The following is a 26365-nucleotide window of genomic DNA, read 5'->3' as shown; positions in this document are numbered from 1 at the left end:
GACATGATTTACCTTTCGTAAATCCATGCTGACTTTGTCCAATGATTTCGCCACTTTCCAAATGTGCTGCTATTATCCCATCTTTAATAACCGACTCTAGTTATGAGATAACGGATATATTTTCTACTAAGCTGCTCAAAATCGAATTCACTACCTCTTGGTTCTTGGTCCTCCAAAATATTCCAAATGGAATTTAAACTGGAGGTGGTGGAGGGAAGACTTAACTAAAATGTGAAATACTCACCCCACCTCCTCTAAACCAGACTGCAATCTCTAGCTACAGAACTCACTCAAACTACAAGCAACTAGCCTGTGAAGTAGGAAGCTGGAGGTGGGGGAAATCAAGAGCAACTTTATGGTAAAGGTTAAACACCATGCTGAAGGTTATCCAGGCTTGAGGAGGCACCTTCTCTAACGTTGCGTCTGCAAATCTCCATCTCGAGACTGCAGTCTCTAGCTTGGGGGAAATTCCAGTCCTTAGTAAGCCCCGTACATTGCCCCAAAATGAGGGCCAGCGCACCACGTCTTGTCCAAAACCTCCCAAACTCTGAAGCATGCTGCCCCCTTTTCTGCGCAAAACTATGCATTAGAAAACTCCAAGATGTTGCTAAAAACAGGGCATCCATTAACCATCAGCTTCTCATATAATAAATGCTTACTTTTATTGTACAACACTCCACAAAAGCACTTCAGAGTTCCAACAGAAAGAGATCTGATGCAGGGATCACATTTTACTGAGCAATCGTTCCAAAAAGAGAAACAAGAGTTTTTTTTGTCCAAACCCTATAAGGTCACTCCAGAATCAGTAATGTTGGTTTCACAAAACTTTCTAATAAGACGCAACAAAAAGCATTCGATTTAAGTAACAGAACGAAAGAATATCAATAGAAAAGCTACAGCAGTCTTCTGGCACTGTTCTTCTATCACAACACCTTTGGTGCATTATTCAGTTCATCTTCAAGTATCATTCCACTTCCTCTTTCAGTCCTGCTACTCTTTGCCAGCTACTCCCTCAGAGTAATCTTCCAGTATGCCTGCCATATGGTTATTATGTGCCTTGAATTTCCTTTTTCTTTGAGAAGCAGACTTTTTCCTCTTCTGAACAGACAACTGAAATAAATATACATATTTTTGTAAATAACAATACAGCAGTCTTCTGGTAAATGGTTATTTAATAAAGCTAAAATGTACAAAGAATGGAAGGGGAGAGGACAATGGTAGAACAATAGCTGGCCAGAGTCTTGAGAGAAGCAAGAGAATTGAAGGCAGCAGGAAAGACATTGCAGGTGGTGAGGCCAAGGGCATGAGTCTTGAAAGCATGTGAGAGTATATCGAGGGCTCAAGGTACAACACAGTGTTGGGAAAAACGCACAGCTCAAAAGAGAGATGCAATCCAAGAGAAAAGACCTCCTTGTTTTATTATCTGTATCTGCTAATGCCAGAACTATTGCTGAAGCCAGCATCCTGCGCTTCAATATTATTTCTAGAATATGTTAAGAACTAGATTGCAGAGAGCTCATGTTTTTCCCATTTATACACAATGCAAAATTGAGCAGGTGGATACCAATACAAAATGCAAAGGAAGGTCAACTGAAGTTTTGTTGAAGGAAGAGAGAAGCCAAGTGAGTATTTCTGCCCAACAATCATTTAAAAAATAATCCTATGCCTAAGAATTAGTTAGGTTTCAAATGCAGGCACAATGCCACAGGCATAAGAAAACAAAGATGTCAAAACTTTATTGCAGTGTTCCATTGAATGTTGACTCGCAAGAGATTAGCCAATGTTGTACCCATTTTAATAATACCCATGGAATAGTTTCTCCAGGTTCGCCACAGATCAGTAATATCAGTGGTAGGATGAATTTTCAAATTATGGACAGAATTACGACTGTATAGATGAAAAGAAAGCTGGTTCGAATTCCTTAACGGTGAAAGATATGTGATGGATGAGGGAAATAAAGTGGATTTGATGTCTTAAGGAGAGTACTGGCAAAGATTAGGGGTATTGGAATTGCAGCAAACATAATAAAGTGCATACATATTGGGTAGATGGGGGTAAAGAAAAGTTCAGAAGTTAAGGGTAATCATTCAAAGTGAATGGAAACAAATTAAGCGTCCCAAAGAATATATTTTAAAACATATCCTTTTGCAATGACGTTTATATGTTACAATGGAGTTGAAGTGTGCAGATTATACATATAGGCTTTTCCCATTATACTGATACAAGACTTAGGCATTAGTGCAGAAATGTATCTCTCATAAAACTTATAGTTCTGAAACAAGGGAGGTTAAACCATTTCAGGTTAATGAATCAGAGTGATGTAAAATTAGAGGGAAAAAAGGAAAGGTTTGGCAACTAATTCGACAAATGCAACTCTGGTCAGTGAACAGATGATGGTGCAGTAAATCATGCCTGGGCCTGTTTGAATTGTTTGCATTAATGATATTAATAATACATAATAATAACAATAATAAAAATATATTATGAATAAGATAATATAAATTTTACGTCATATTACAAAAGAAAAACATTACATTCATGCTTTTTGACTTCACAACTCCAAGATAAATAGATCAGAGTACAGCACACATGATGCTGAAGATTGTGAGGGGTTATTTGTACTGACAAGTGAGATAGCCACATTAGGAAGGAGTACACTACCTTCTTTGGTCCTGTCTCCTGCATTGAAGAAATGCCCTGTCTTTTCAAATAGTCTTCAATCTTCTCTTCATCCATAGAATCCACTGGAATGCTTCTCCACAGCTTCTGGAATTCTACATCAGAATAAAAGCTTCTTGTTACACAGAGGTTTTGTTTCTAGTTATTAATGAATAGAATGGATTGAGTGGTCAAAATAAACCAACATCCAATATATCCAAGCTGTTTTCAGTTGAACATAAGTTGTGTTGCATATAACAATTACAGCACGGAAACAGGCCATCTCGGCCCTACAAGTCAGTGCCGAACAAATTTTTTTTTTCCCTTAGTCCCCCTGCCTGCACTCATACCATAACCCTCCATTCCCTTCTCATCCATATGCCTATCCAATTTATTTTTAAATGATACCAATGAAAAACCACTTCCACTGGAAGCTCATGCCACACCGCTACCACTCTCTGAGTAAAGAAGTTCCCCCTCATGTTACCCCTAAACTTCTGTCCCTTAATTCTGAAGTCATGTCCTCCTGTTTGAATCTTCCCTATTCTCAAACGGAAACGGTTGTCCACATCAACTCTGTTGTTTTGTTTATATCTCTGTGAAAAATCAATAAAAATGTAAGTGAAAAAAAAAGAAAATAAGTTGTTTTCATTGGAAATGCTCCACAGACACGTGGAAACATTTCAGGATGCACTTGGTTAGTGGGTGAGAGCATAATACTGTCACACTCTCATTGCCATTAGACAGCAGTGTACAGCAAAGTGCCAATAATTCTGCAACTGGCTGCAAAATGGGTTTTACATTTGTAGGGAAACTCCCGGAGAGCGCTGCGCAGCCATGTCACAGCCATCGCGGCGGCTGAAGTGACCCCGAGAACAGGGGACAAGGATGGGCCCGGTACCCTAGTGAGGAGGGCCAAGGATGAGGGCTGTGGGCTGTCGGAGATTCGTCGGTGAGCGAGGAGGGCCAGGTGTCAGCCAAGGACGGGCCCGCAGTGGGTGCCGGAGGTTGGATGGACCAGCAGTGGGTGCCGGAGATTGGACGAGTCGCCAAAAACAACGAGGGACCGTAGGGGGGCCGCTGAGAATGATGGACACAATGAACACTTGGTAACTGTGTCGGCACTCTATACGTTGCGATTCTTTGCATACTTGGGTATACAATCTACCAACAATCAGTTTTATTCGTCACATTGCACATAAAGTGCAAGTGAAATGAAAGTATAGTATGCAAAACAAAGAATTTCACTGCGACATGTCACATTTTACAATAAAGTATCATTCATTCATTAAACATTAATTACAGAGGCAATCTGGGATGTCTGGTAACAATGGCACATATGCCCACAGAGAGGCTTCAGCTATAAGCAAATGAAGAAGCATATGTTATAGGATGTTTACAAAGATGTTTAAAATCGAAGAAAGACACAAAATGCTGGGGAAACTCAGTGGGTGAGGCAGCATCAATGGAGAGAAGGGAAAGGCGACGTTTCGGGTCGTGCCACTTCTTATATGTTATAGGATCAATGAAATCCAATTATTGAAATGTGAAATACTTAAGATCGTGAAGAACACCAGCTGAAAGAAGAAACTGGCAGAAAAATAATAATTATATATACTGTACAGAGTATTGGTCAGAACAAAAAATCAAGTCACTTCCATTGTAGCAGCCTTCTCATCTTATCCGTTACGGACCTAATTCCTTTAAAGCAGATCTTACATTAAAAAAAAAACTCCAACATGAACCTTTGGACATTAATTTAACATCTGCAAGAAATTCTGTTTGATAACAGTCTTCTAAAAACCGATGGATTATTGATCTTTCTTAAAGTGCCATAAACAGTGAACTTTCAGTTGGAGAAACAAAGAACTGTAGGTGCTGGTTAACACACAAAAAAGGACACATGTTGTTGGAGTAACTGGTCAGGCAGCATCCCTGGAGAATTTAGATGGACGACATTTTGGGTCGATACCCTTGTCCAGACTGATTGTGGGGAAGTAGAAGATGGAAAAGGGGAAAGGCAGGACAAAGTGTGGCAGGTAATAGATCGACATATGCGAGGGAGGGGGGTTTGGATAGGCAGACGGTTGGAACAAAGGCCAGAGATAAGAAAGGAAGGTACAGTGCCCTCCCTAATGTTTGGGACAAAGACCCGTCATTTATTTATTTGCCTCTGTACTCCACAATTTGTGATTTGTAATTGAAAAAAAATTACATGTGGTTAAAGTGCACCTGGTCAGATTTTATTAAAGGCCATTTTAATACATTTTGGTTTCACCATGTAGAAATTACAGACATTGTGTAGTAGAGAGGCAAATAAATAAATGATGGGTCTTTGTCCCAAACATTATGGAGGGCACTGTATGATGGCGGGAAAATAGGTGGGAGCCCAGGTGGGGCACAGGGGAGGAGGTGTGTGGGGGAGAGAGGAAGGGTCTGGGGAGAGAGGTGTGGGGGAGGGGGAGGGGGTGTGGATTTTTACTCTTCAAGGATTTTTTGAAACCATGAACAAAAAATAATATTGCTGTATTATATCCACAAGCCCTTTCTGCTACATAGAAACATAGAAATTAGGTGCAGGAGTAGGCCATTCGGCCCTTCGAACCTGCACCGCCATTCAATATGATCATGGCTGATCATCCAACTCAATATCCCGTACCTGCCTTCTCTCCATACCCCCTGATCCCCTTAGCCACAAGGGCCACATCTAACTCCCTCTTAAATATAGCCAATGAACTGGCCTCAACTACCCTCTGTGGCAGAGAGCTCCAGAGATTCACCACTCTCTGTGTGAAAAAAGTTTCTCCTCATCTCGGTTTTAAAGGATTTCCCCCTTATCCTTAAGCTGTGACCCCTTGTCCTGGACTTCCCCAACATCGGGAACAATCTTCCTGCATCTAGCCTGTCCAACCCCTTAAGAATTTTGTAAGTTTCTATAAGATCCCCTCTCAATCTCCTAAATTCTAGAGAGTATAAACCAAGTCTATCCAGTCTTTCTTCATAAGACACTCCTGACATCCCAGGAATCAAAATTCCTTAACCCTTAATTCACCCTTAACCACCTTAGAGCATTCCACTGTCTCAAATCAGTCACGCCATTTAGCTGACACCTGACACGAGCCAAGCAGACATTTCCTGCAACCAAACAGAAATCCATCAAAAATATCTCATTCTATAATATTTCCAACTTCATCTTTGCATCAGTTTATCATCTCCTGGTAGCCTCAACCAGGCCTATGTTCCCCATAGATTTTAATGTTGTAACTATTGTCCAGCCATACAAATTCATGCACAACCAAAACTATGCTTCTCCTCTTTCAACTTACGTCAACTGCTTGTTCTTGCTGATTTACACATGTTTCCAGCTTTACATTTGGAAATCTTGTTGGATCAACTCCCCTCCCCTTCTTCCCTCTCCATCTTCCCCTCCACCCTCCCCCTAATCTCGGAAAACTTTCCCAGCTTTACACATTTTCTCCATCTCTGCTCATTTCTGGTCCCCTGCAGACTTTTGAATTTAACCACGAAGACCAGAGCCAAACATGTGCTATGTGAGCCTCAAGCACTAAAATACCTGCCCTGAAACTCCACATCTCTCTACGTCACCTCCTCGAATTCTTCCACACTTATCGCGGCTTGGTATCATATTCTTGCTTAATCATACTCCTATTAAATAACCTGGTACTTGAGGTTGGAGACTCAATATATGGAAACTGTTGTAGTATTTAACCTTGTGGTTATTCGCTCAACTAAATTAATTTATTTGTTAAAACCAATTTAAAAGTTAGTTTTGTGTTGCAACGGGTACTGAAACAAAATTCTTACCTTCATCCATCGTGAACTGGCAGCTTTTGTCATTGTAGAAGAGAATCTTCTTTTTGTCAGGTCGTGTCACAAAAACTATTTGGTCCCCCAATACCTAGCGTGGTGAAATATACACGTTATACAAAATTCATTGATTTAAATAAAACAAATAAAAACATCGGTGCTAATTGAGTTCTTCGTTCTGATTACTCATAAAGTGTGTATTTTAAATGATATTCAACTATCTAGAGATTGTTGAACAAAATATTGAAGGAACAGGTGGCATTCTACCATGCTGAATTATTGAAAACAAATATTGGGCACAAAGTTGGATGGAAGTAACGCCATTTAAATAGCTAAAACATGGACATTGAGAGAGGGAGGTAAATGTATATTTACATCCTGAGCAAAATACAAAGCACTGGAGTAACAGGACAGGCAGCACCTGTAGGGGGAATGGATAGGCGACGTTTCAGATCACGACTCCAGTGAACTTAATTTAATTTATATCGATGTTTTACTTTAATTAATATCAATGTTTCCAATGGATTTCTACAATAACAATTTAACACTTTTTAATTACAAATAAAATATTTACACTTACAAATAGGATCTTCATGTGTTTCTAATTTACTTTGATTAAAAGAAACGTTTAGAAATAGTGGGCAAGATTTTCTTAATGGGAAAGTAGTGGGCAGAAAGGCATGCCATGTGTGGTTTGAAGAGCAAAAAACTTGTAGTTTACAATGCCAACATTGAAAAGTTGAAGCAAAACAAGGTGTACAGAGTTGCGTATTGGTTACAATCTGAGGAGGAAGATGATGCTACTGATTGTGATATGCCAATGTACCAGCTAGCAACTGATCTTCTCCATAAAGACGGTCTATTGCTAGAAATTGTAATTTATTTACAGATTTACAGCATATAATACAACAATATTAAAGTTCTGATCTTGAGAATATCACATTTTTGAATTTTGTAATTAACTACAATTAGGTAATTAACTAATTATATGCTTTAATTGTAGGTCATCCAAGTAAGATGTTTTATATTTGTTTCAGAATGCTTCAATCTATAATAACTGAAATTTTCATTCAGTTCTCTTAATTTTTAAGAAAGTTATGGGCTTTTGACTGTCCTCGATCACAGCTTTAGTGTTAAGTCAATGGGAAAGCAATAGGGAACAAGATGCTAATTTCCGAGTATGAAAATGGCCATAACGTTTTTAATACTGAAGATATGAAAGTGAATTAGGTGACAAATTAAACTTTTTTTTATGCTTTATCTGATGGGATAAATTGCAGACTTGATTTGTAAAATCTCAAAATGTTGTAACATTGCTATAAGTGCTGGGAGAAGAATTAGGCCGTTCAGCCCATCATGTCTACTCCGCCATTCAATCATTGTGGATCTATCTTTCCCACTCAACCCCATTCTACTGCCTTCTCCCCATAACATCTGACACCCTTACTAATCAAGAATCTGTCAATCTCCAACTTAGAATTATGCATTGACTTAGTCTCCCCAGCCGTTTGTGTCAATTCAGCTTAATGGTATCTTTCCTGCAGTGGGGTGACTAAAACTGAACACAAGGAAAACATTTTTCACACAGAGAGTGGTGAATCTCTGGAATTCTCTGTCACAGAAGGTAGTTGAGGCCAGTTCATTGGCTATATTTAAGAGGGAGTTAGATGTGGCCCTTGTGGCTAAAGGGATCAGGGGGTATGGAGAGAAGGCAGGTACAGGATACTGAGTTGGATGATCAGCCATGATCATATTGAATGGCAGTGCAGGCTCGAAGGGCCGAATGGCCTACTCCTGCGCATATTTTCTACGTTTCTATGTTTCTAATACTCCAAGTGAAGTCTCACCAATATCTTATACAACTGCAACATAACATCCCAACGTATATACTCACTGATGAAAGCTAGCGTGCCGAATGCATTCTTCACCATGTTGTCTACCTGTGACGCAACTTTCAGGGAACAGTGTATTTGTATTCCCAAGTTCTTTTCTACAATAGCCTGCAGGCCACACCGTTCACTATTGACGGCCTGTCTGATTTGACTTCCCAAAATGAAACATCTCCCAGTTATCTGAATTAAACTCTATTTGCCCCAGGACTAGATGAACAGTTGTGTACTCTGACCTACGGACCTATCTCCCAAGTTGCATTATTGATAGTTTATCCGATTTTTCTAATTTCTTTCTTTCTTTATTTTTCCGATCTATAAATATAAATAATTAGAGGCAATGTTAATATGTAACCGATAAAGGAGGATCCCAGCTACTTTGGTAACTGGGTCCCTGGAAACCTGGATATTTAATATGTAACCATTAAACAAAGTCTGTACTGGTTTGGATTATGATATGCAGATGCCTCTAATAAAAATTTACTTTAAAAAAACAACCAAAAAAAACCTCTTTGCTTTTCCTTAGCCCACGTGCCCAACTGATCAACATCCCACTGGAATTCCTGACAACTTTCTTCACTGTCTATGATAACACCTGTTCTACTGTCATCTGCAAACATACTAACCCTGCTTTGCACATTCTCATCCAAATCGTTGATTTAGATGACAAACAACAATTAACCTAGCACATCCTCTTGAGGTGCAAGAGCAATCACAGACCTAGAGACTGAAAATCAACCTTCCACTATCACACTCGGCTTCCTAATATCGAGCCAACTATAGATCCAATTAGCTAGCTCTCCCTGAATTCCAAGTAATCTATAGTTCCAGAACAGGTACTCCTCTTCCTTTCAGCTCCATGGTCACCCCAATGCAATACCATGCAAAACCTTATCAAAGACCTTACTGATGTCCATAAAGACAATGTCTACCACTCATTCCTTCATCAACCATCTTGGTTACTTCTTCAAATTCATGAGACATGATTTCTAATGCTCAAGGTAATTCTGATAATCCCTAATCAACCCATCATTCCTCATACAGCTATACCTTATCCCTCAGAATTTCCTCCAGTAATTTACCTACACCAGATTTAGGCTTACTGTTCTATTGTTGCCAGGTTTTCATTGCAGCCCTTCCCAAATAAAAACACAACATTTGTCTCCTTCTGGTCTTCCAGCACCTCACCTGTGGCTAACAATGATGCATATACTTCAACCAGGGCTCAAAAAAAGTGATTTTCTTGCTTCCCACTGTTGCCTTGAATATAACTTACCCAGTCCTGGTGAATTAAATAACTTCATGCTTTTTAAGATGTCCAGAACCTCCTCTACTGCAAACAGAACAATCCCCAAGAAACCCCATATTCTTCCCCAAGTTCCCTCATCTCCAGCACTTTCTCCATGCTAGATCCAGAGAGAAGTATTAATCTGCTGTGCCTCCATACACTCTTTGAGGGGCCCTATTCTCTCCCTATTTTCCCCCTTAATATTCTCACCCTCAATCATGGCCACTTCCAAAAACTCCTGCTTCGCTAGTGCATGCCTTCCTTTTATCACCACTCGGGATTTTCGCTTCCAGAAACTAATCTTCGGTACTCCTCCTCCATTCAGCTCCATGGTCACAGCTGATTAGTTCCTCGATCCCCCTCCAGTGCACGGTAATGCCCCTGTCCCACTTAGGAAACCTGAACGGAAACCTCTGGAGACTTTGCGCCCGACCCAAGGTTTCCGTGCGGTTCCCGGAGGTTTTTGTTAGTCTCCCTACCTGCTTCCACTACCTGCAACCTCCGGGAACCACTCGGAAACCTTGGGTGGGCTGCAAAGTCTCCAGAGGTTTCTGTTCAGGTTTCCTAAGTGGGACAGGGGCATTAGGGGAGTAATTTGTTTCCTGGCATGCAAGCTGCTACTAGATATACAAGGCAGGCAGCTCTCATGAGAAAGTAATTTTAGAATACCAGAAGATCAGTAGCTCAATCCCACTCCAGAGACTTGAATACATGGGTAATCATTTAAGAAACAAAGCATCTCATTAGTCTTGGTAAAAACATTTATACTGGTACCTTTATAGCTTTCTGTGCATTTGGCAATCCTTCCTCTATGTCTTCCAAGAGGATTCCTCCCAAACCCCGCTGATCATGCTTGTCCAACAGCCTTAAGAGAGCTTTTTTATCTCTCAAGTTATATTTGGGTTTAAAGGCATACTTCCCATCAGTTGCGTCGATTTTTGGGTTACTTAGTAATGCCTATGAAGAAAGAATAAAAAAATCTTATTGTAATACTTCAGGAAATACATGTTCCACTAATGTATCTGCTTCAATGAAAATTAGCACAACGCAAATGTCTCTCATGGCATTAATAATACTACTGATAATTATGAAGATGTGGAGGTCTCAGCTCTACTATGTAAAATAGTCTGCATCAAACTAATGACATAGAGAGTGGTGAATCTCTGGAACTCTCTGCCACAGAAGGTAGTTGAGGCCAGTTCATTAGCTATATTTAAGAGGGAGTTAGATGTGGCCCTTGTGGCTAAAGGGATCAGGGGGTATGGAGAGAAGGCAGGTACAGGATACTGAGTTGGATGATCAGCCATGATCATATTGAATGGTGGCGCAGGCTCGAAGGGCCGAATGGCCTACTCCTGCACCTATTTTGAATGACACTGTATACCACCGTACCATGAAAGCCAAACTGCAACAAACACTATAGGACTCTCATCATGTCCGGTTCATCATAACAATGATGGGGAAGCGCCGCTTCTTCGTATGCCTGAATGGTCAGAACAGCCGTTGGAGACACCAAAAAAATGGTCTACCACAGGGCAGTGACCTTGCCCCAACGTTGTCCAATATATGCACCAATGACCAACCCATCACCCCGAAAACTAGACGTTTCTGTATGCTGATGACTTGTGCATCGCAACGCAATCCTCAGACTTCAGACAGATTGAGACCGTACTAGAGGCTGCTCTGCAGAATATGACAACCTACTACCAACAGAACTCCCTGCGCCCAAACCCAACAAAAACGCAAAGCGCAGCTTTACACCTCCGGAACCGGGATGCGAAACGTCAACTGCAGGTGCGATGGAATGATGTCCTGTTGGAACACTGCAAAGCTCCAAAGTACCTAGGTATGGTCCTCAATCGCACGTTATCATATCGCCAACATGTTGAGAAAACCAAGGCAAAGGTCAACACCTGGAACAATGTCATTGAAAAATTGGGAAACAGCTCATTTGGAAGTGACCCAACACCAATCTACACTGCAGCCCCGGAGCTCTGTTTCTCAGTGGCAGAATATGCAAGCCCCGTCTGGAGCCGCTCTAAACATGCACGCAAGGTGGACTCTGCATTGAACACTGCCTGCAGGAAAACCACAGGATGCCTGAAGCCGACAAAGGTTGAACACCTGTACGAGCTGGCAGGCATCGACGAACCATCGAGAAGACATAATCGGGCAGCTGCAGTAGAACACTCCAATGCAGACACAGACCCCCGTCACCCCTTGCACAATCACCATGCCAAGAAACGCTTGAAGAGTTGGCACAGCTTCACATGGAACTAGAGCCAACCGTGCCAGGCACTGAAACCAAACAACAGACGGCACCAGGTCACCACCTGCCTTATACTACCTGGATAGCCCTAAACCACCTCCACACTGGAGTGGGACGTTGCGGACTCAACCTGAAGAAGTGGGGCTTTTCGGGCTCTGACTCTGCAACTGTGGAGTGGTACAGACAATGGCCCACCTACTGACTTGCGGCAGAGAGGCATGCACTGTGGACAATCTCCGCAGAGACACAGATGTGGCACTGGCTGTGGCAAAGCGATGGCAGAACGTTGTCTGACACACAAGCGAATTGGCTACATTTAATTAACATCATTTGGTCTAAAACTGTTCTTGGATATCTAAATGAAAACTATTATAGAGCTAGGCTTTGTTTCTTCTATTTCATTTGCAATATTTGCAATAGTTACGTAGATTGGTAAAGATAGTGCTCCTCTTCTATAGCCCACTTTTCTTTGACTCTAAAGAACATCATAATCACCATCTACAATACTACCCACTTTAGTGTCATCTGTTGTTGGATGTCAGAGAAGTAACAGTTATACAAATAGACAAATGCCCACCTCAGACATTAACCATTGTTTCTGCCTCATGCCAATGTCCAGGAGTTTAGTCTCATCGAGAATTTCTTCCAATGTCAATGGATGGGTATCTCCACGCTGGTGGCGGGTCTGCATAAAGAAAGTAAATTTAAATAACACAATTTGCATTTATCTTGTGCTTATTTCACACCAGAACATCCCCAGACCCATCTCAGGACCATTGCAAAAAGTATAAAAAATAGAGACATGTATAGAGATATTAGTGCAGCAGATGGATGCAATTGTAAGAACTTGGGGCGGCAAGGTGGCGCAACGGTAGTTGCTGCCTTACAGCACTTACAGTGCCAGATTCCCGGGTTCGATCCCGACTACGGGTGCTGTCTGTATGCAGTTTGGACGTTCTCCCCGTGACCGCGTGGGTTTTCTCCGAGATCTTCGGTTTCCTCTCACACTCCAAAGACGTGCAGGTTTATAGGTTAATTGGCTTGGTATAGCTGTAAATTGTCCCTAGTGTGTGTAGGATCGTGTTGATGTGCGGGAATTTCTGGTCGGTGCGGACTCGGTGGGCCAAAGGGTCTGTTTCCCGTGCTGTATCTCTAAACTAAACGGAATTTTACTCAGCAATCATCCTCCCAAGACTTGATTGGTCAGACTGGATATTTCTTTGCTCTGTCCTGATAATCAATGTACAGTTTCAATTCAAGTAGGAAAATGCCACTGTTGACTTCCTTGCAGCCCAGATTCAAATCTGATTCACAAGTTAAAATAAAAAAATTAAAAATGAACTGTCAGAAGGAAGACAAACAATACTGTATAATTTTTTAGTGCCTCATCATTCCTACTAAATATTTTTTAAATGTCTCCAGGTCATCACACATAGTTGCAAACAGTGGAAATACCTTACAACAATGAAGAAAGACTGCTGTGGTGTCCCCAGTAGCACATTGGAGAATTTACAGTTGCAAACATTTAGCACAGACGTGGGGTGAGCTTGGGCAGTGACCATGAAGTACAGACTAGGATATAATATTTTTAATATGTGTTAGAATATTTATAAACTGAAAATTATATCAAATCATTAGCACACACATTTAATGATTTGAAAAAAAATGGAAGAAAGTTAAAATGAGCCAACGTTTGCAATCTTGGATAGGTAAATCCACTTTTTCATCTGTTGGGAGTGAGTGGATGGAGAGAGTGCAGGTAAAGGTGGTATGGGGAAGTGTTTCTCCATACACCACCACCATATGTACCAAAGATCCTATAGTAGACCACTCCTGCTAAATGCAACGGGCTGACGTGTAGTACGCAACGGAACGGAACGTGGGCCTTTTTTTCATCCATTTCTGTAACCCGACCCGACCCGACTCGACTCGCAGTGTAATCAACGTTGCGGGGGAACAGTTTGTGTTAATAAATTTAAATTCTAAAAATGAGGAGAAGATTTTTACCAAATAACTTTTATTTTTACGAGGATGTTTCCGTAACTGGCTTCCGTCTCCGCACTAGTATCCTATGGGATCTTTGGTGCGGAGACGGAAGCCGGTTACGGAAATGGGGCCTTAAATTACCCATGAATCTGCCCATGACCGTACTACATCTTTTTCGTCGAGTGGACTATCTTGCTCGCTAAAGGATCTTTGGTACGTACCTAAGGGATATACACAGAAACCTAACGGCTGCAGGCTGCATTTGCTGACATTGCATCTATAAAAATATGGAGCCTTCACGATTTTCATTGTCCTTTTTAATCTAAAATTAGGAAAGCTAATTCCTAATCCCAAAAAGTGATCATGTGGAAGCAAATTACCTTCATGTAGTTAACTATTTTGGCAAGAACTCCAAATTTATACCCAGTGCTTCCTGGAAGTGACCTGTATGAGAACGATCCATTTTCTGCAAAGAAATTATAAAATACTTTTATATAAAAAGGAAATATACAAAATAATGTAAGCATTATATTACTGCTAATTTATAAGCCTATATATATATATAAAATCTTTTAAAACTATCCTACATAAATAGATGACTACACTTCAATCTGATTAAGTAGTAAATCTCACCCTTAATTAACAAAAAGATTGGGTTTGAAAGCACCTACCTAAAATGTTATGACGTTTCAATGCTCTTACATCCTAAAACACAGCCAATCCCATATATGTTCGTCACATCTTTTATTCACATGTGATGCCACTTTCAGGAATCTGTGGACGTACACCAAGATCCTTGCATCTGTCAATACACTCTCTAGGGCCCAACCATTCCTGGTTTATGCCCTTTCCTTACTCGGGAGTCAGTCACACAACACTAATTTTGGGTGTCCAGATCATTATCCCGAGAAGCTTTTAAGCCATCCATGTGAATTACTTAGTCCCAGTAAAGGTGTATGAATAGTCAGAGACATCGTGTCAATTACAATATGTCTTCATTATAAAGGCGTAATTTAATGAGACCATTAATCAGAAACAAAGTATATCCTCAGAGCAAGAGTAACTGAGCGGGTCAGACAGCGTCTGTGAAGGAGTGGACAGACAACGTTTCAGGTTGGGCCCCTTCTTCAGTTTGATTGGATTAGTAGTGGGGAGAGAAGATGGAAAAGAAGGATAGGGTGAGACGAGGCCAGGCAAGTGGTAGGTGAGTGCAGGTGAGGGGGCTGGTTGATTGGCAGATGGTTGGAGTATGTGGCAGGGGATGGAGGTGAAAAGGAGACAAAAGGGAGCTAGATAAGAAGAGAAGAGGAGGAGTGAAATGTTATTTTGGGGGAAGGGATGGACATGGGTGAAAGGGGACATGGGGGGGGGGGGGGGTTGGGAAAGAGGGGGGAAAGGAAAACGGGGGTCTCGTGGATGGGAGATAATTGTACGAAGACGGGAAAGGCGTAGGGTGACTCGGATATGGGAGGTGATGGAATGGGTGCGCACCTGGGTGAATGTGGTGGTGGGGACACAGGAAAGGGGAGGAAGGACCTGGAGGCAACCCCCTTCACAGGGAGAAAGTGAAGACTCCACACATACAGCACCCAAGGTCAGGATTTAACCCGAGTCACTGGTGCTGAGAAGTAGCTGCTCTACTAACTGTGCCACCTTTATATTTACCAGAATGATTCCTGGGTTAGGAGGTATTAGTTACAGGGAGTGATTGGACAGACTTAAGGGCCTGTCCCACGAGCATGCGACCTGCATGCGGAAAGCGCGACTAAACCGGAAGGCGCGGAGGTCGAGTGATCCCCATACGGGGCCGGTCCCACCAGCATGCGTCTACATGCGGCGAGCGTGACAAAGCCGGAAGCGGGGGCCGCGCGGAGGTCGAGTGAGTGACGTGAAGTTCGAGCGCAGTCCGCGGGAAATTCACGCGTGACATACGGCGTCGAGACGCTGCGCACGCCCGTCGAGGCGGTGCGTACGGCGTCGAGGTGGCTGCGAGCTGGCAGGCCGTTGCCACACGGAGTTTTTGAGCACGGTCAGTTTTTCGGAGCCCCACGCGATGTCGGGACCAGCTCCGCACAACTCCATATTGCTCCAGCGATCGAAGTGGGACCGGCCCCGCGAGGCTGAACGGCTCAAGCGACCACGTTAGGTCGCGCTAGCCGCATGGAGTCGCATGCTCGTGGGACCGGCCCTTTGGATTGTTTTCTCTGGAACACCAGAGGTAAAATTATGCAAATTATGTAAAATGATGAGAGGCATAGGTAGGGAAGACAGTCAGAATCTTTATCCTAGGATGGAAATATCAAATACTAGCGGGCGTAGCTTTAAGGTCGGAGGGTCAAAGTTTAAAGGAGATGGTTGGGCACTTCCCCTCACAGCGGGAGGCAAGTGCCTGGAACACACTACGGAGGATGCTGGTGGAGGCAGGTAGTGGTGACATTTAAGAGACTTTTGGATTGGAACATAGATTTGCAGGGATTGGAGGGATATAGATTATGTACAGGCAGATGGGAGTTGGGCTTGGCATCATGTTCAGCATTGTAGGGGCTGTACTGTTCTATGCTCTATGTTCTATGTTCCACTGAGAGGGTGACAGTCACAACAGGGATGTCACACTGAAGCATGCCTGAAAGCACCTTGAGAAATGTCACTGAAATCGCCAGTGTTTGCGATCATTGGCCACTCATAGCTTTGGGATTTCAGCATGTTCCAAGTTGGAAATTGAAAAGGGAGACACAAGGGACTGCAACTACTGGAATCGCAAAGGGAAAAAAAACTGCTGGAGGAACTCAGTGGGTCTGGTAGTATCTGTGCCTGAAAGAGAGTCCCACCCTGGAAAGTTTTTTGTCCATTTCCTTCCACGGATGCTGCCTGTCCCACTGAGTTCCTCAAGACACAGATGCTGCGTTTGCTTGGAAAGTCAAAAGTTGTTGTCAGCAATCTGACCTTAACCTAAAGTTCAAAAAATGAATAAGACTAAATGTATGGCTAAAAATAGCTACAAGGCCTTAAAAGGGGCAGAGAGCTTTCCTTGTTTGATCGAAGGGCATAGATTGTACACCTTAATCCTCTCAAGCAGATTTTAAAGTTTCCAATCAATTGTTAATTTAGATTTTGTTGAAAATTGTTTCAAGATTTACTTTTAAAGATGAATGTTTTTGAGGGTTTCTGAATGTCTTAGAAAAATTTGGTTAATTATAAAAAAAAAAATTATGTCCTTATTAGTTTGGGCTGTCAGGAAACTGTCAGAAGTTTTGTATTTGATGGGCGGGGCTAGATTTTTTCCACACCCAAGAGACTGCAGGTGCTGAAAACAACAAACAATCGAGAGAAGGAACACAGCAGGTCGAGCAGCATCTGTGGATGAAAAGGGATGGTTGATTTTACAGGTCGTACCCTGCACCAGGACTAGGCTGGACCTGATGCAGGGTTTCAACCCAAAAGGTCAACCATCCATAGATGTTGTTCGAGCTGCAGAGTTCCTCCAGCAGATTGTTTATTGGTATAGACATGCCATCCTGCACGATGACCCATTACAACCTCAAACTCCTAAATTCATAAGGCCTTGCCAAAACGAATTACAGCATTCCCCCAAGCTATAGGTCAGAATATCACTTGAACATTATTTGGACTTCAGTACATCCTGCAGATTACCTGAATTGGGTTTTGAGCCACCTCCCTGATCTGGCCTTAGTTTCTTCTTTTTGGAGCCAGAACTTGAGGAGCTGTGCACTTTCCGTTTTTCTACCGCAGGAGTGGAAAGGGCACGCTTCTTGAACAATTCCCTTTCTTTCAACAATGCTGGATCCATGTCTACAAAAACAAAAATTAAACCCACTTTATGTTATAATCTTTTGCAAAAATGAGAAAGTAAAACACTTCACTTCAACTAAGAAAATATACATAGATTTGCTGATGCAAACCGATATTGCACTAGCAATTGACTTCAAGTAGGTTAAATTCCCAATTTGTTTGCAATTAATGGAACTCAATGGCCATCACAATCACATTTGATCTCCAGTCAAACTGCTGAAAATCTCGAAGATAATTTTGAGGCAGCACAGTAGAGTTGTGGTAGCCTCACAGTGCCAGAGACCCGGGTTCGATCCTGACTATGAGTGCTGTCTGTATGGAATTTGTACAATCTTGCTGTGACTACATGGTTTTTCTTCTGTTTCCTCCCACATTCCAAGGACGTGCAGGTTTGTTGGTTAATTGGCTTCTGTAAAATTGTTCCTCAGGATAGAACTAGTGTGCGGGTGATCGGTGGCCACTTGGACTTGGTGAGCTGACAGACCTGCTTTCATGCTGTATCTCTGAATTAAACTAAAAGGCCTCAGACAGTTTGAACAGCTTTTTCACAATCAAGGTGATCACATGAACAATGGTGACTTAGGCAAGGTACCAAATGACCACAATGCTTGTCTGGAAATAAACCCGCAGTAAAAGATACTTTTAAAAACAAACAATTATTGAAGTCCAGGTAAATGGAAAAGCAAAATAAACTTAACTCACCTAAAACCATAGGTATTTATAAATAAAGTATTTAAAATCTGATAAAATCACTTGGATTAGCATTTTCATACCCACCCATCAATCTCCATCTTGATAAACCAGACTCCTAGAAAAGTAAAGTGACCCGTCCCAATTACATCAACCATGAAGTGCTTTGAAAATTGGCAAATGCCCACATCTGCACCATTCTCCTGACTATCTACACCCTTTGCAATTTGAGTACGGGAAAAATAGGTACAGCTTCCTCATATTATATTCAGCTCTGGACAAGTTTGACAATAAAAACACACCACAGTGCCGTCCATAATGTTTGGGACAAAGACCCGTCATTTACATATTTGCCTCTGTACTCCACAATTTGAGATTTGTAATAGAAAAAAAATCGCATGTGGTTAAAGTGCACATTGACAGATTTTAATAAAGGCCATTTTTATACATTTTGGTTTCACCATGTAAAAATTACAGCTGTGTTTATACATAGTCCCCACACCCCCCACCCCCCACATTTCAGGGCACCATAATGTTTGGGACACAGCAATGTCATGTAAATGAAAGTAGTCATGTTTAGAATTTTGATGCATACCTGTTGCATGCAATGACTGCCTGAAGTCTGTGATTCATGGACATCACCAGTTGCTGGGTGTGTTCTCTGGTGATGCTCTGCCAGGCCTGTATTGCAGCCATCTTTAGCTTATGCTTGTTTTGGGGGCCAATCCTCTACAGTTTTTTTCTTCAGCATATAAAAGGCATACTCAATTGGGTTCAGATCGGGTGATTGACTTGGACACTCAAGAATTGACCAATATTTAGCTTTGAAAAACTCCTTTATTGTTTCAGCAATATGTTTGGGATCATTGTGTTCAAGAAGGAACTGCAGATGCTGGAAGATCGAAGGTACACAAAATTGCTGGAGAAACTCAGCGGGTGCAGCAACATCTATGGAGCGAAGGAAATAAGCGACGTTTCGGGCCGAAACCCTTCTTCGGATCATTGGCTTGCTATTGAATGAACCGCCGGCCAATGACTTTTCAGGCATTTGTTTGAACTTTAAGCAGATAGGATGTGTCTATACACTTCAGAATTCATTATACCATCAGCAGTTGTATCATCAATGAAGATAAGTGAGCCAGTACCTTCAGCAGCCATACATGCCCTGGCCTTAACACCCTCACCACCGTGTTTCACAGATGAGGTGGTATGCTTTGGATCTTGGGCAGTTCCTTCTCTCCTCCATACTTTGCTCTTGCCATCACTCTGATATAAGTTAATCTTCGTCTCATCTGTCCACAAGACTTTTTCCAGAACTATGGTTGCTCTTTTAAGTACTTCTTGGCAAACTGTAACCTGACCATCCAATTTTTGCAGCTAACCAGTGGTTTGCATCTTGCAGTGTAGCCTCTGTATTTCTGTTCATGAAGTCTTCTGCGGACAGTGGTCATTGACAAATCCACACCTGACTCCTGAAAGAGTGTTTCTGATCTGTCGGACAGGTGTTTGGGGATTTTTCTTTATTATAGAGAGAATTCTTCTGTCATCAGCGGTGGAGATCTTCCTTGAACTGCCAGTTCCTTAGCGATTAGTAAGCTCACCAGTGCTCTCTTTCTTCTTAATTATGTTCCAAACAGTTGATTTTGGTAAGCCTAAGGTTTGGCTGATGGCTCTAACAGTTTTAAGGGCCTGTCCCACTTAGGCGATTTTTTTAGACGTCTGCCGGCGACTGTCTTAGTCGTAGCAGGTCGCCGAAAAAACGGCGACTGGGCCCCACTACGACAATGTCTACAAGCTACAACAACCTACCACCTAGTCGGCATCAAGCTACGGCAAGCTACTGATAACTGGCGACCCATTAGGACGTCCACCTACGACCACACAGGCGACAACCTACGACAACCGAAGTCAACCTACGTCCACCCGTGACAAGCTACGACCCTGTCAGCGACAATTCAGTCGCCGGTTGACGTAGGTAGTCGCCAATGGAATTCACCAAAGTCAGCACCGGCGACAGCCTACATCACCTGGTGACAACCTACGACTGTACCTACAAGAGGAGAGGTCAAGCTACTCTTATTGGCATCAACCCACTGTCATCGAAAATTTATGAATATGTTGAAAATCCAGCGGCAACCAGAAAGACACTGCGACTCTTTGGGCGACTGAGGAGACTATTCACGACTATACAGGCAGCACCCCGGCGACAGCAAAATCGCCTGTAGTCGCCTAAAAAATAGCCTAAGTGGGACAAGGCCCTTTATTCTTTATTCTTGTTTCTCAGTCTCATAATGGCTTCTTTGACTTTCATTGGCACAACTTTGGTCCTCGTGTTGATATACAGCAATAAAAGTTTCCAAAGGAAAGACTGGATGAAAGACTAGGTGCTGAGAGCTCTCTTACACCTGCATTAAGGAGGCATTTAAACACACCCGAGCAATTACAAACAACATGTGTCCCAAACATTATGGTGCCCTGAAATGGGGGGGGACTATGTATAAACACACCTGTAATTTCTACATGGTGAAACTAAAATGTATAAAAATATAAAATAAATTCTGACAATGTGAACTTTAACCACAAACCACATGTGATTTTTTTCTATATCAAATCTCAAATTATACAGAGGCAAATAAATAAATGATGGGTCTTTGTCCCAAACATTAAGGAGGGCACTGTATGTCAGGATGTTGTTCAGTGACTACAGCTCAGCCTTCAACATCATAATTCTGAATAAGCTCATATCTAAATTCCTGAATATTGGCCTTGGCCAGCTTTCAACTAGCTTCTGAACTTTGTGACTGGTAGGCCTCAGTCAGTTATAATTGGTCATAACATTTCTTCCACCTGCCCTTCAACTGGAGCCCCTCAGGGTTGTGAGCTTAGACTCCTGCTCTACTCCCTTTACACCCATGACTACATGGTCACGTAGACCGTAAACATGATCTTTGAGTTGGCAAATGACACCACTGTGGTTGGCTTGATCAACAGCAATGATATGATGGAGTACAGGAGGAAGATCGGGAACCTTGTGTCATGGTGTCTGAACAACAATTTAGTTACCTAGCATCAGCAAGGCGCAAGCAATGATTGTAAACCTAAGGCAGTTGGGTGGAGGGGGTTGGGAAGGTTGAACACGACACTGTCTTCTTAAATAAACTGGTGTAGGGATGATCGACAGCTTCTAGTTGACCAACAAATTAACTTGGATCCTTCACACTAATGGGGTGATCAAGAAAGCAATCAATGTATTTACCTTATTAAGCATTTGAGAAAATTCACCATGTCCACACGGGTTCTCTTAAACTTTAACAGAAGTGCTATAGAAAGTATTCTGACAGGTGCATCTCGGCCTGACATGGCAAATGCTCTGCTCTTGACTGCCTGAACCCGCAGGGAACACAGCCCAGTCCATCACAGACTCGTCAATTCCTTACATTCAGTCCTTCTACATAATACGTTGCATAGAAAGGCTGCAATTATTGTCAACGATGCCTTTCACCTTAGCCATGCCTTTTCTCTATTCTCCCTTCTGAGAGAAGATACAGGGGCTTGAAAGCCCAGATTACCAGATTTTAGAACAGCTTATTTCCTACTGCTACCAATCTCCACTCTCACATCCCCTTTCCCAAGGTGCTGCCATGTACTCTTACCCTTTAAATCCAATATTTGAATTCTAAAATTTCAAGAAAAAAATCCCAACCCTCACCCCTGCCTTCTACGTCCCCATTCTGTAGAGCATTGTTGTCTACCTGGAAAGGTAATTGTTCCCTTACGTAGATTTTAATGGCTCAATAAGGAGTAGGACATGTTTATTTTCTTTAACAATTACTGATGTTATTGTTCCCAACATCTAATTTGTCGTGAAAATGTAGAGACACATCATCAGCTTGTGTAATCAATATAGTACTGTAGTTTATGATTTACATTTCGCCCCATGTACAACCCGCAATCTCACGGGTCTCTTTCCATGGCAACCCTGACCTGTGCTCCCCTTCTTACTCCATTAAATGATTGTTTTCTCCCTCTTCGATTTCAGGCCATATTAATGAAGTGAGGATTATAAAGAGTTGTTTAAGAAGGAACTGCAGATGCTGGAAAATCGAAGGTAGACGAGAGTGCTGGAAAAACATAGAAACATAGAAATTAGGTGCAGGAGTAGGCCATTCGGCCCTTCGAGCCGAAACCCGCCATTCAATATGATCATGGCTGATCATCCAACTCAGTATCCCGTAAAAAGCCTTCTCTCCATACCCCCTGATCCCTTTAGCCACAAGGGCCACATCTAACTCCCTCTTAAATATAGCCAATGAACTGGCCTCAACTACCCTCTGTGGCAGAGAGTTGCAGAGATTCACCACTCTCTGTGTGTAAAAAGTTCTTCTCATCTCAGTTTTTGTCATTTCCCCTTTATCCTTAAGCTGTGACCCCTTGTCCTGGACTTCCCTAACATCGGGAACAATCTTCCTGCATCTAGCCTGTCCAACCCCTTAAGAATTTTGTAAAAAATAAGATCCCCTCTCAAAATTCTAAATTCTAGAGAGTATAAACCAAGTCTATCCAGTCTTTCTTCATAAGACAGTCCTGACATCCCAGGAATCAGTTAGTGTGAACCGTCTAGCACTCCCTCTATGGCAATAATGTCCTTCCTCAGATTTGGAGACCAAAACTGTACGCAATACTCCAGGTGTGGTCGGGCCCAAGACCCTGTACAACTGCAGTAGAAGCTCAGCGGGTGCAGCAGCATCTATGGAGCAAAGGAAATAGGCAACATTTCGGGCCAAAACCCTTCTTCAGACTGATGGGGGGTGGGGAGAAGAAAGGAAAACTGAGGAGTATGAGCCCGAGGGTTGAGGGGTGGAAGGCAAAGATCTTATAGCAGAAGATCTTTGGTGGAAGGAGGCAGCTCGCCCAGAGTTGCCCGGGTAATAAACATTGGTTATTGATGTATTGATAAACATTGATTCTCTAGGACATTGAGGGAGGTTAGTGTAGAAATAGCGGGGGCTATGACAGAAATAGTTCAAATGCCATTAGCAACATTGGTTTATTACACCGGCCGGTGCTCGGGCCTGAGGCCATCACGGTCCACTCCGGGTTGCACAGACTACTACGGCAGTCGGCGTAAACCCCGACCCCCAGGGCCCCGACACCGGCATGAGCGCATCAGCGACATGTACCTCAACACCGGCCGGGCGGGCGGGGCGGCCTCCAATAAACCGGGGCCCGTCTCCGCGGCAACCGCCCGATCACCGGCTCCGCGCCGCTCCCATCTCCCGGCAGCAGCTGCAGCTCCTCCCGTCACCGGGACACGAAACAGCACCACCTGCCGGCCTGGCTGATGGAGGACCGGGAGCAGCCCCCCACCCGCCCCACTCTCGGCAATGGGCACTGGTAGCAGCTCCCCCTCCCGGCTGTGGGCACTGGGAGGACCGGAAGAAACCCCCCTCTCGGCAATGGGCACTGGGAACAGCTCCCCCTCTCGGCAATGAGCACTGGGAGGACCGGAAGAAACCCCTCTCGGCTGTGGGCACTGGCAAAGATCTTAGATCTGCTATAAGATCTTTGGGCACTGGGAGGTCTGAGAATACTAGCACTCACTTTTGATTATGGGTGCTGGGAGCACTTTGGCTCTAAGGGACCTCGAGAGCTGTTCTCCTTGTTTGTCACGGGCTCTTGCCCATTTCAAATGCAATGTGGAATGCCTTATCGTACAACACGGAATCAGGTCCTTCAGCCCGAATTGTTCATGCCGACCTAGATGCATATCTATGCTAGTACTATTTTCCAGTATATGACCTCAATTCAATAGACAATAGGTGCAGGAGTAGGCCATTTGGCCCTTCAAGCCAGCACCTCCATTCAATGTGATCATGGCTGATCATCCACAATCAGTACCCCGTTCCTGCCTTCTCCCATTATCCCGACTCCGCTATTTTTAAGAGCCCTATCTAGCTCTCTCTTGAAAGCACCCAGAGAACCTGCCTCCACCTCTCTCTGAGGCAGAGAATTCCACCTCTTATCCACTTACCTTTCCAATTGTCCTTTAAATACTGTGATTACACCTGCCTCGATCACCTCCTCTTGGTGATTGGAACGAATCATTTCAGTCTGTTTACTGTCACTCAGCATCAGAGGGTTGTTGTGCGCTCACCTTGTTTAGTGTTTATTCACTTTTTTGCTTTAAATTATTGCAGTAATTGATCATGGCTTCCAGAGGGTGGTGGTGTAAAAAGAAAGCGTTAAGTGTCAGAAACTAGAACAAATAAAGAAGTTAGAGGCTGGTGCTACGGTAGTGTAGTGTGCGTATGTGAATAATATGGTGTGAGAAAACAAACTGTCAGACATACAAAGAGCAAAGTACGGGCTTATTGCATTTTCATTAAAGTTCAGTGTAGATTCTACATCTAAATCTTTCTCTGTTGGTGCTATTTCCAGTGGATAGAAATCTTGAAGAAGCCACCTACAAGTTGTACACCGGAGAACCTTCCTGTGGTGTCTTCTTGCATTTGAGTCAGCAGAAGTCCGCAGCAGGGTGATGCCATCCGGTTCGACATCCGTAGGTGCCCATCCTAAAAAGGGGGCATGCTCCCGGTTGGCGCCAAGCTGCGGCGCTGCTGCTGTCACTGTTTGTTGTCGTTCGCCTGACTGAGGTCAGTTGCCAGGTCTCACCACAGGGAGGTCGACAACATGAGCCCCTTCCTGTGGCATAAATGCCCATAGTGTCGAAATCCAACATGTAGCAGACAAACTAGCCAGGCATATGGGAATGAAGAAGTTTGTGGCCAGTGATGGCTGGCAATGCCGATTTAGAATTTGCCATGGTGAAGCAACTGCACCAACTGTAAGATATTACGGCTTCAGCATGTAGATAGAAACAAGCACAGGTTTTCAGTACATGCTGTTGCCATTGTAGGTCTTTATTTTGCAAAAGTACACTGCGCATACTCACACATATTCACAAGGTAAGATATTGAATATATCACATGACACAAACCATACCATTTTAGTACCCAGTACTTAAAGTTAGTTACCATTAGATACAACAGATGACGTGGAACCTTTCAGGAAGATGCTGAATGATGTAATCAAGAATGAAGGCATACTACTTTCTCAAGTGTATAATGCAGGTGAAACAGATCTATTTGGTGGTCACTCCCCCCAAATAGTTATGCACTTAAACGTGAAACTTCTACATACGGCCATGAATTGAACAAAGAAAGCTTCTCAGTGTTGTGTTGCACAAACACAGATGGTACGGTTAGCTATTGTAGAGAGATCAGCACACCCACAGGTCTCAAATAACATAATACACCAGCTCCCAGTGCATTATTACAACTGCAAGAAGGCATGGATTAATTTGCTCATTTTTAGTAATTGGTTTTACACTCATTTTATTCCTGCTATAAGTATCAGGAAGACATCCTTAACAATTCCTGCAGATGATGTCAAGGTGCTACTAAATTTGGATAGCACACCTGCTCACCCAAATGTTGACAAGGCTGTCAGTAATGACGGAAGCAGTAGGTGCATGTACCTGCCACCTAATGTCGCATTGCTTATCCAGCCAATGGATCAGGGTGTAATTTTGTACCATGCAAAAGACTATGCCACAGGAGGTAGTTAGTTAATGTTCTCGTGGTCATAGAAGATGAGGAAGATTTGGTTGAAGATTACTCAAGGGAAAGAACACTCACTAACATCAACAATTATTATCTGAAATCAGCAATATTCAACTGAGCAGCATATGGAAAGCTATTAAAATTATGAAAATTATGAAATTGCCTCAAAGTCAGTGATTTGAAGTCAGTGATTTCCATCGCATCCTTCAAAGGGCAGGAGACACTGAAGATACAGAAGATGCTAGCCCCTGGCTAGAAGAAAAGGGTGATCCTAGGTACCAAGTTTTAACAGGAGAAATAGTGAATTAAGTTCTTGCTAGAGAAT

General features: G+C 42.8%; 1 protein-coding gene across 1 annotated transcript; it reads right to left on the bottom strand.

Annotated features, from left to right (window-relative positions):
• Positions 1–637: 637 nt before the first annotated feature.
• gtf2e2 (general transcription factor IIE, polypeptide 2, beta) lies at positions 638–17754 on the bottom strand. The gene is made up of 7 exons (XM_055646966.1): positions 17570–17754; positions 14299–14384; positions 12510–12617; positions 10438–10620; positions 6484–6577; positions 2662–2774; positions 638–1110 (listed from the first exon to the last, which is right to left on the bottom strand). Exons 1-7 carry the CDS (start codon positions 17724–17726, stop codon positions 991–993), a joined length of 861 nt encoding a protein of 286 aa, XP_055502941.1. The 5' UTR covers positions 17727–17754; the 3' UTR covers positions 638–990.
• Between the last annotated feature and the right edge of the window lie 8611 nt (positions 17755–26365).

Source organism: Leucoraja erinacea, chromosome 1, assembly GCF_028641065.1.
Source record: "Leucoraja erinacea ecotype New England chromosome 1, Leri_hhj_1, whole genome shotgun sequence".
Lineage (NCBI taxonomy): Eukaryota > Metazoa > Chordata > Chondrichthyes > Rajiformes > Rajidae > Leucoraja > Leucoraja erinaceus.
Note: the sequence above shows the minus strand (reverse complement) of the source record. Positions and strands in the feature narration are given on the sequence as shown.

What these genes read in the sequence shown, in the direction of transcription:
- gtf2e2 (XM_055646966.1), bottom strand. Translation starts at nt 17,726, where the DNA reads ATGGATCCAGCATTGTTGAAAGAAAGGGAATTGTTCAAGAAGCGTGCC. An exon ending in TGGCTCAAAACCCAATTCAG is followed by an intron (nt 14,385 to 17,569) that starts GTAATCTGCAGG and finishes ATTTCTTTGCAG; the next exon opens with AAAATGGATCGTTCTCATAC. An exon ending in AGGAGACAGGACCAAAGAAG is followed by an intron (nt 1,111 to 2,661) that starts GTAGTGTACTCC and finishes TATTTATTTCAG; the next exon opens with TTGTCTGTTCAGAAGAGGAA.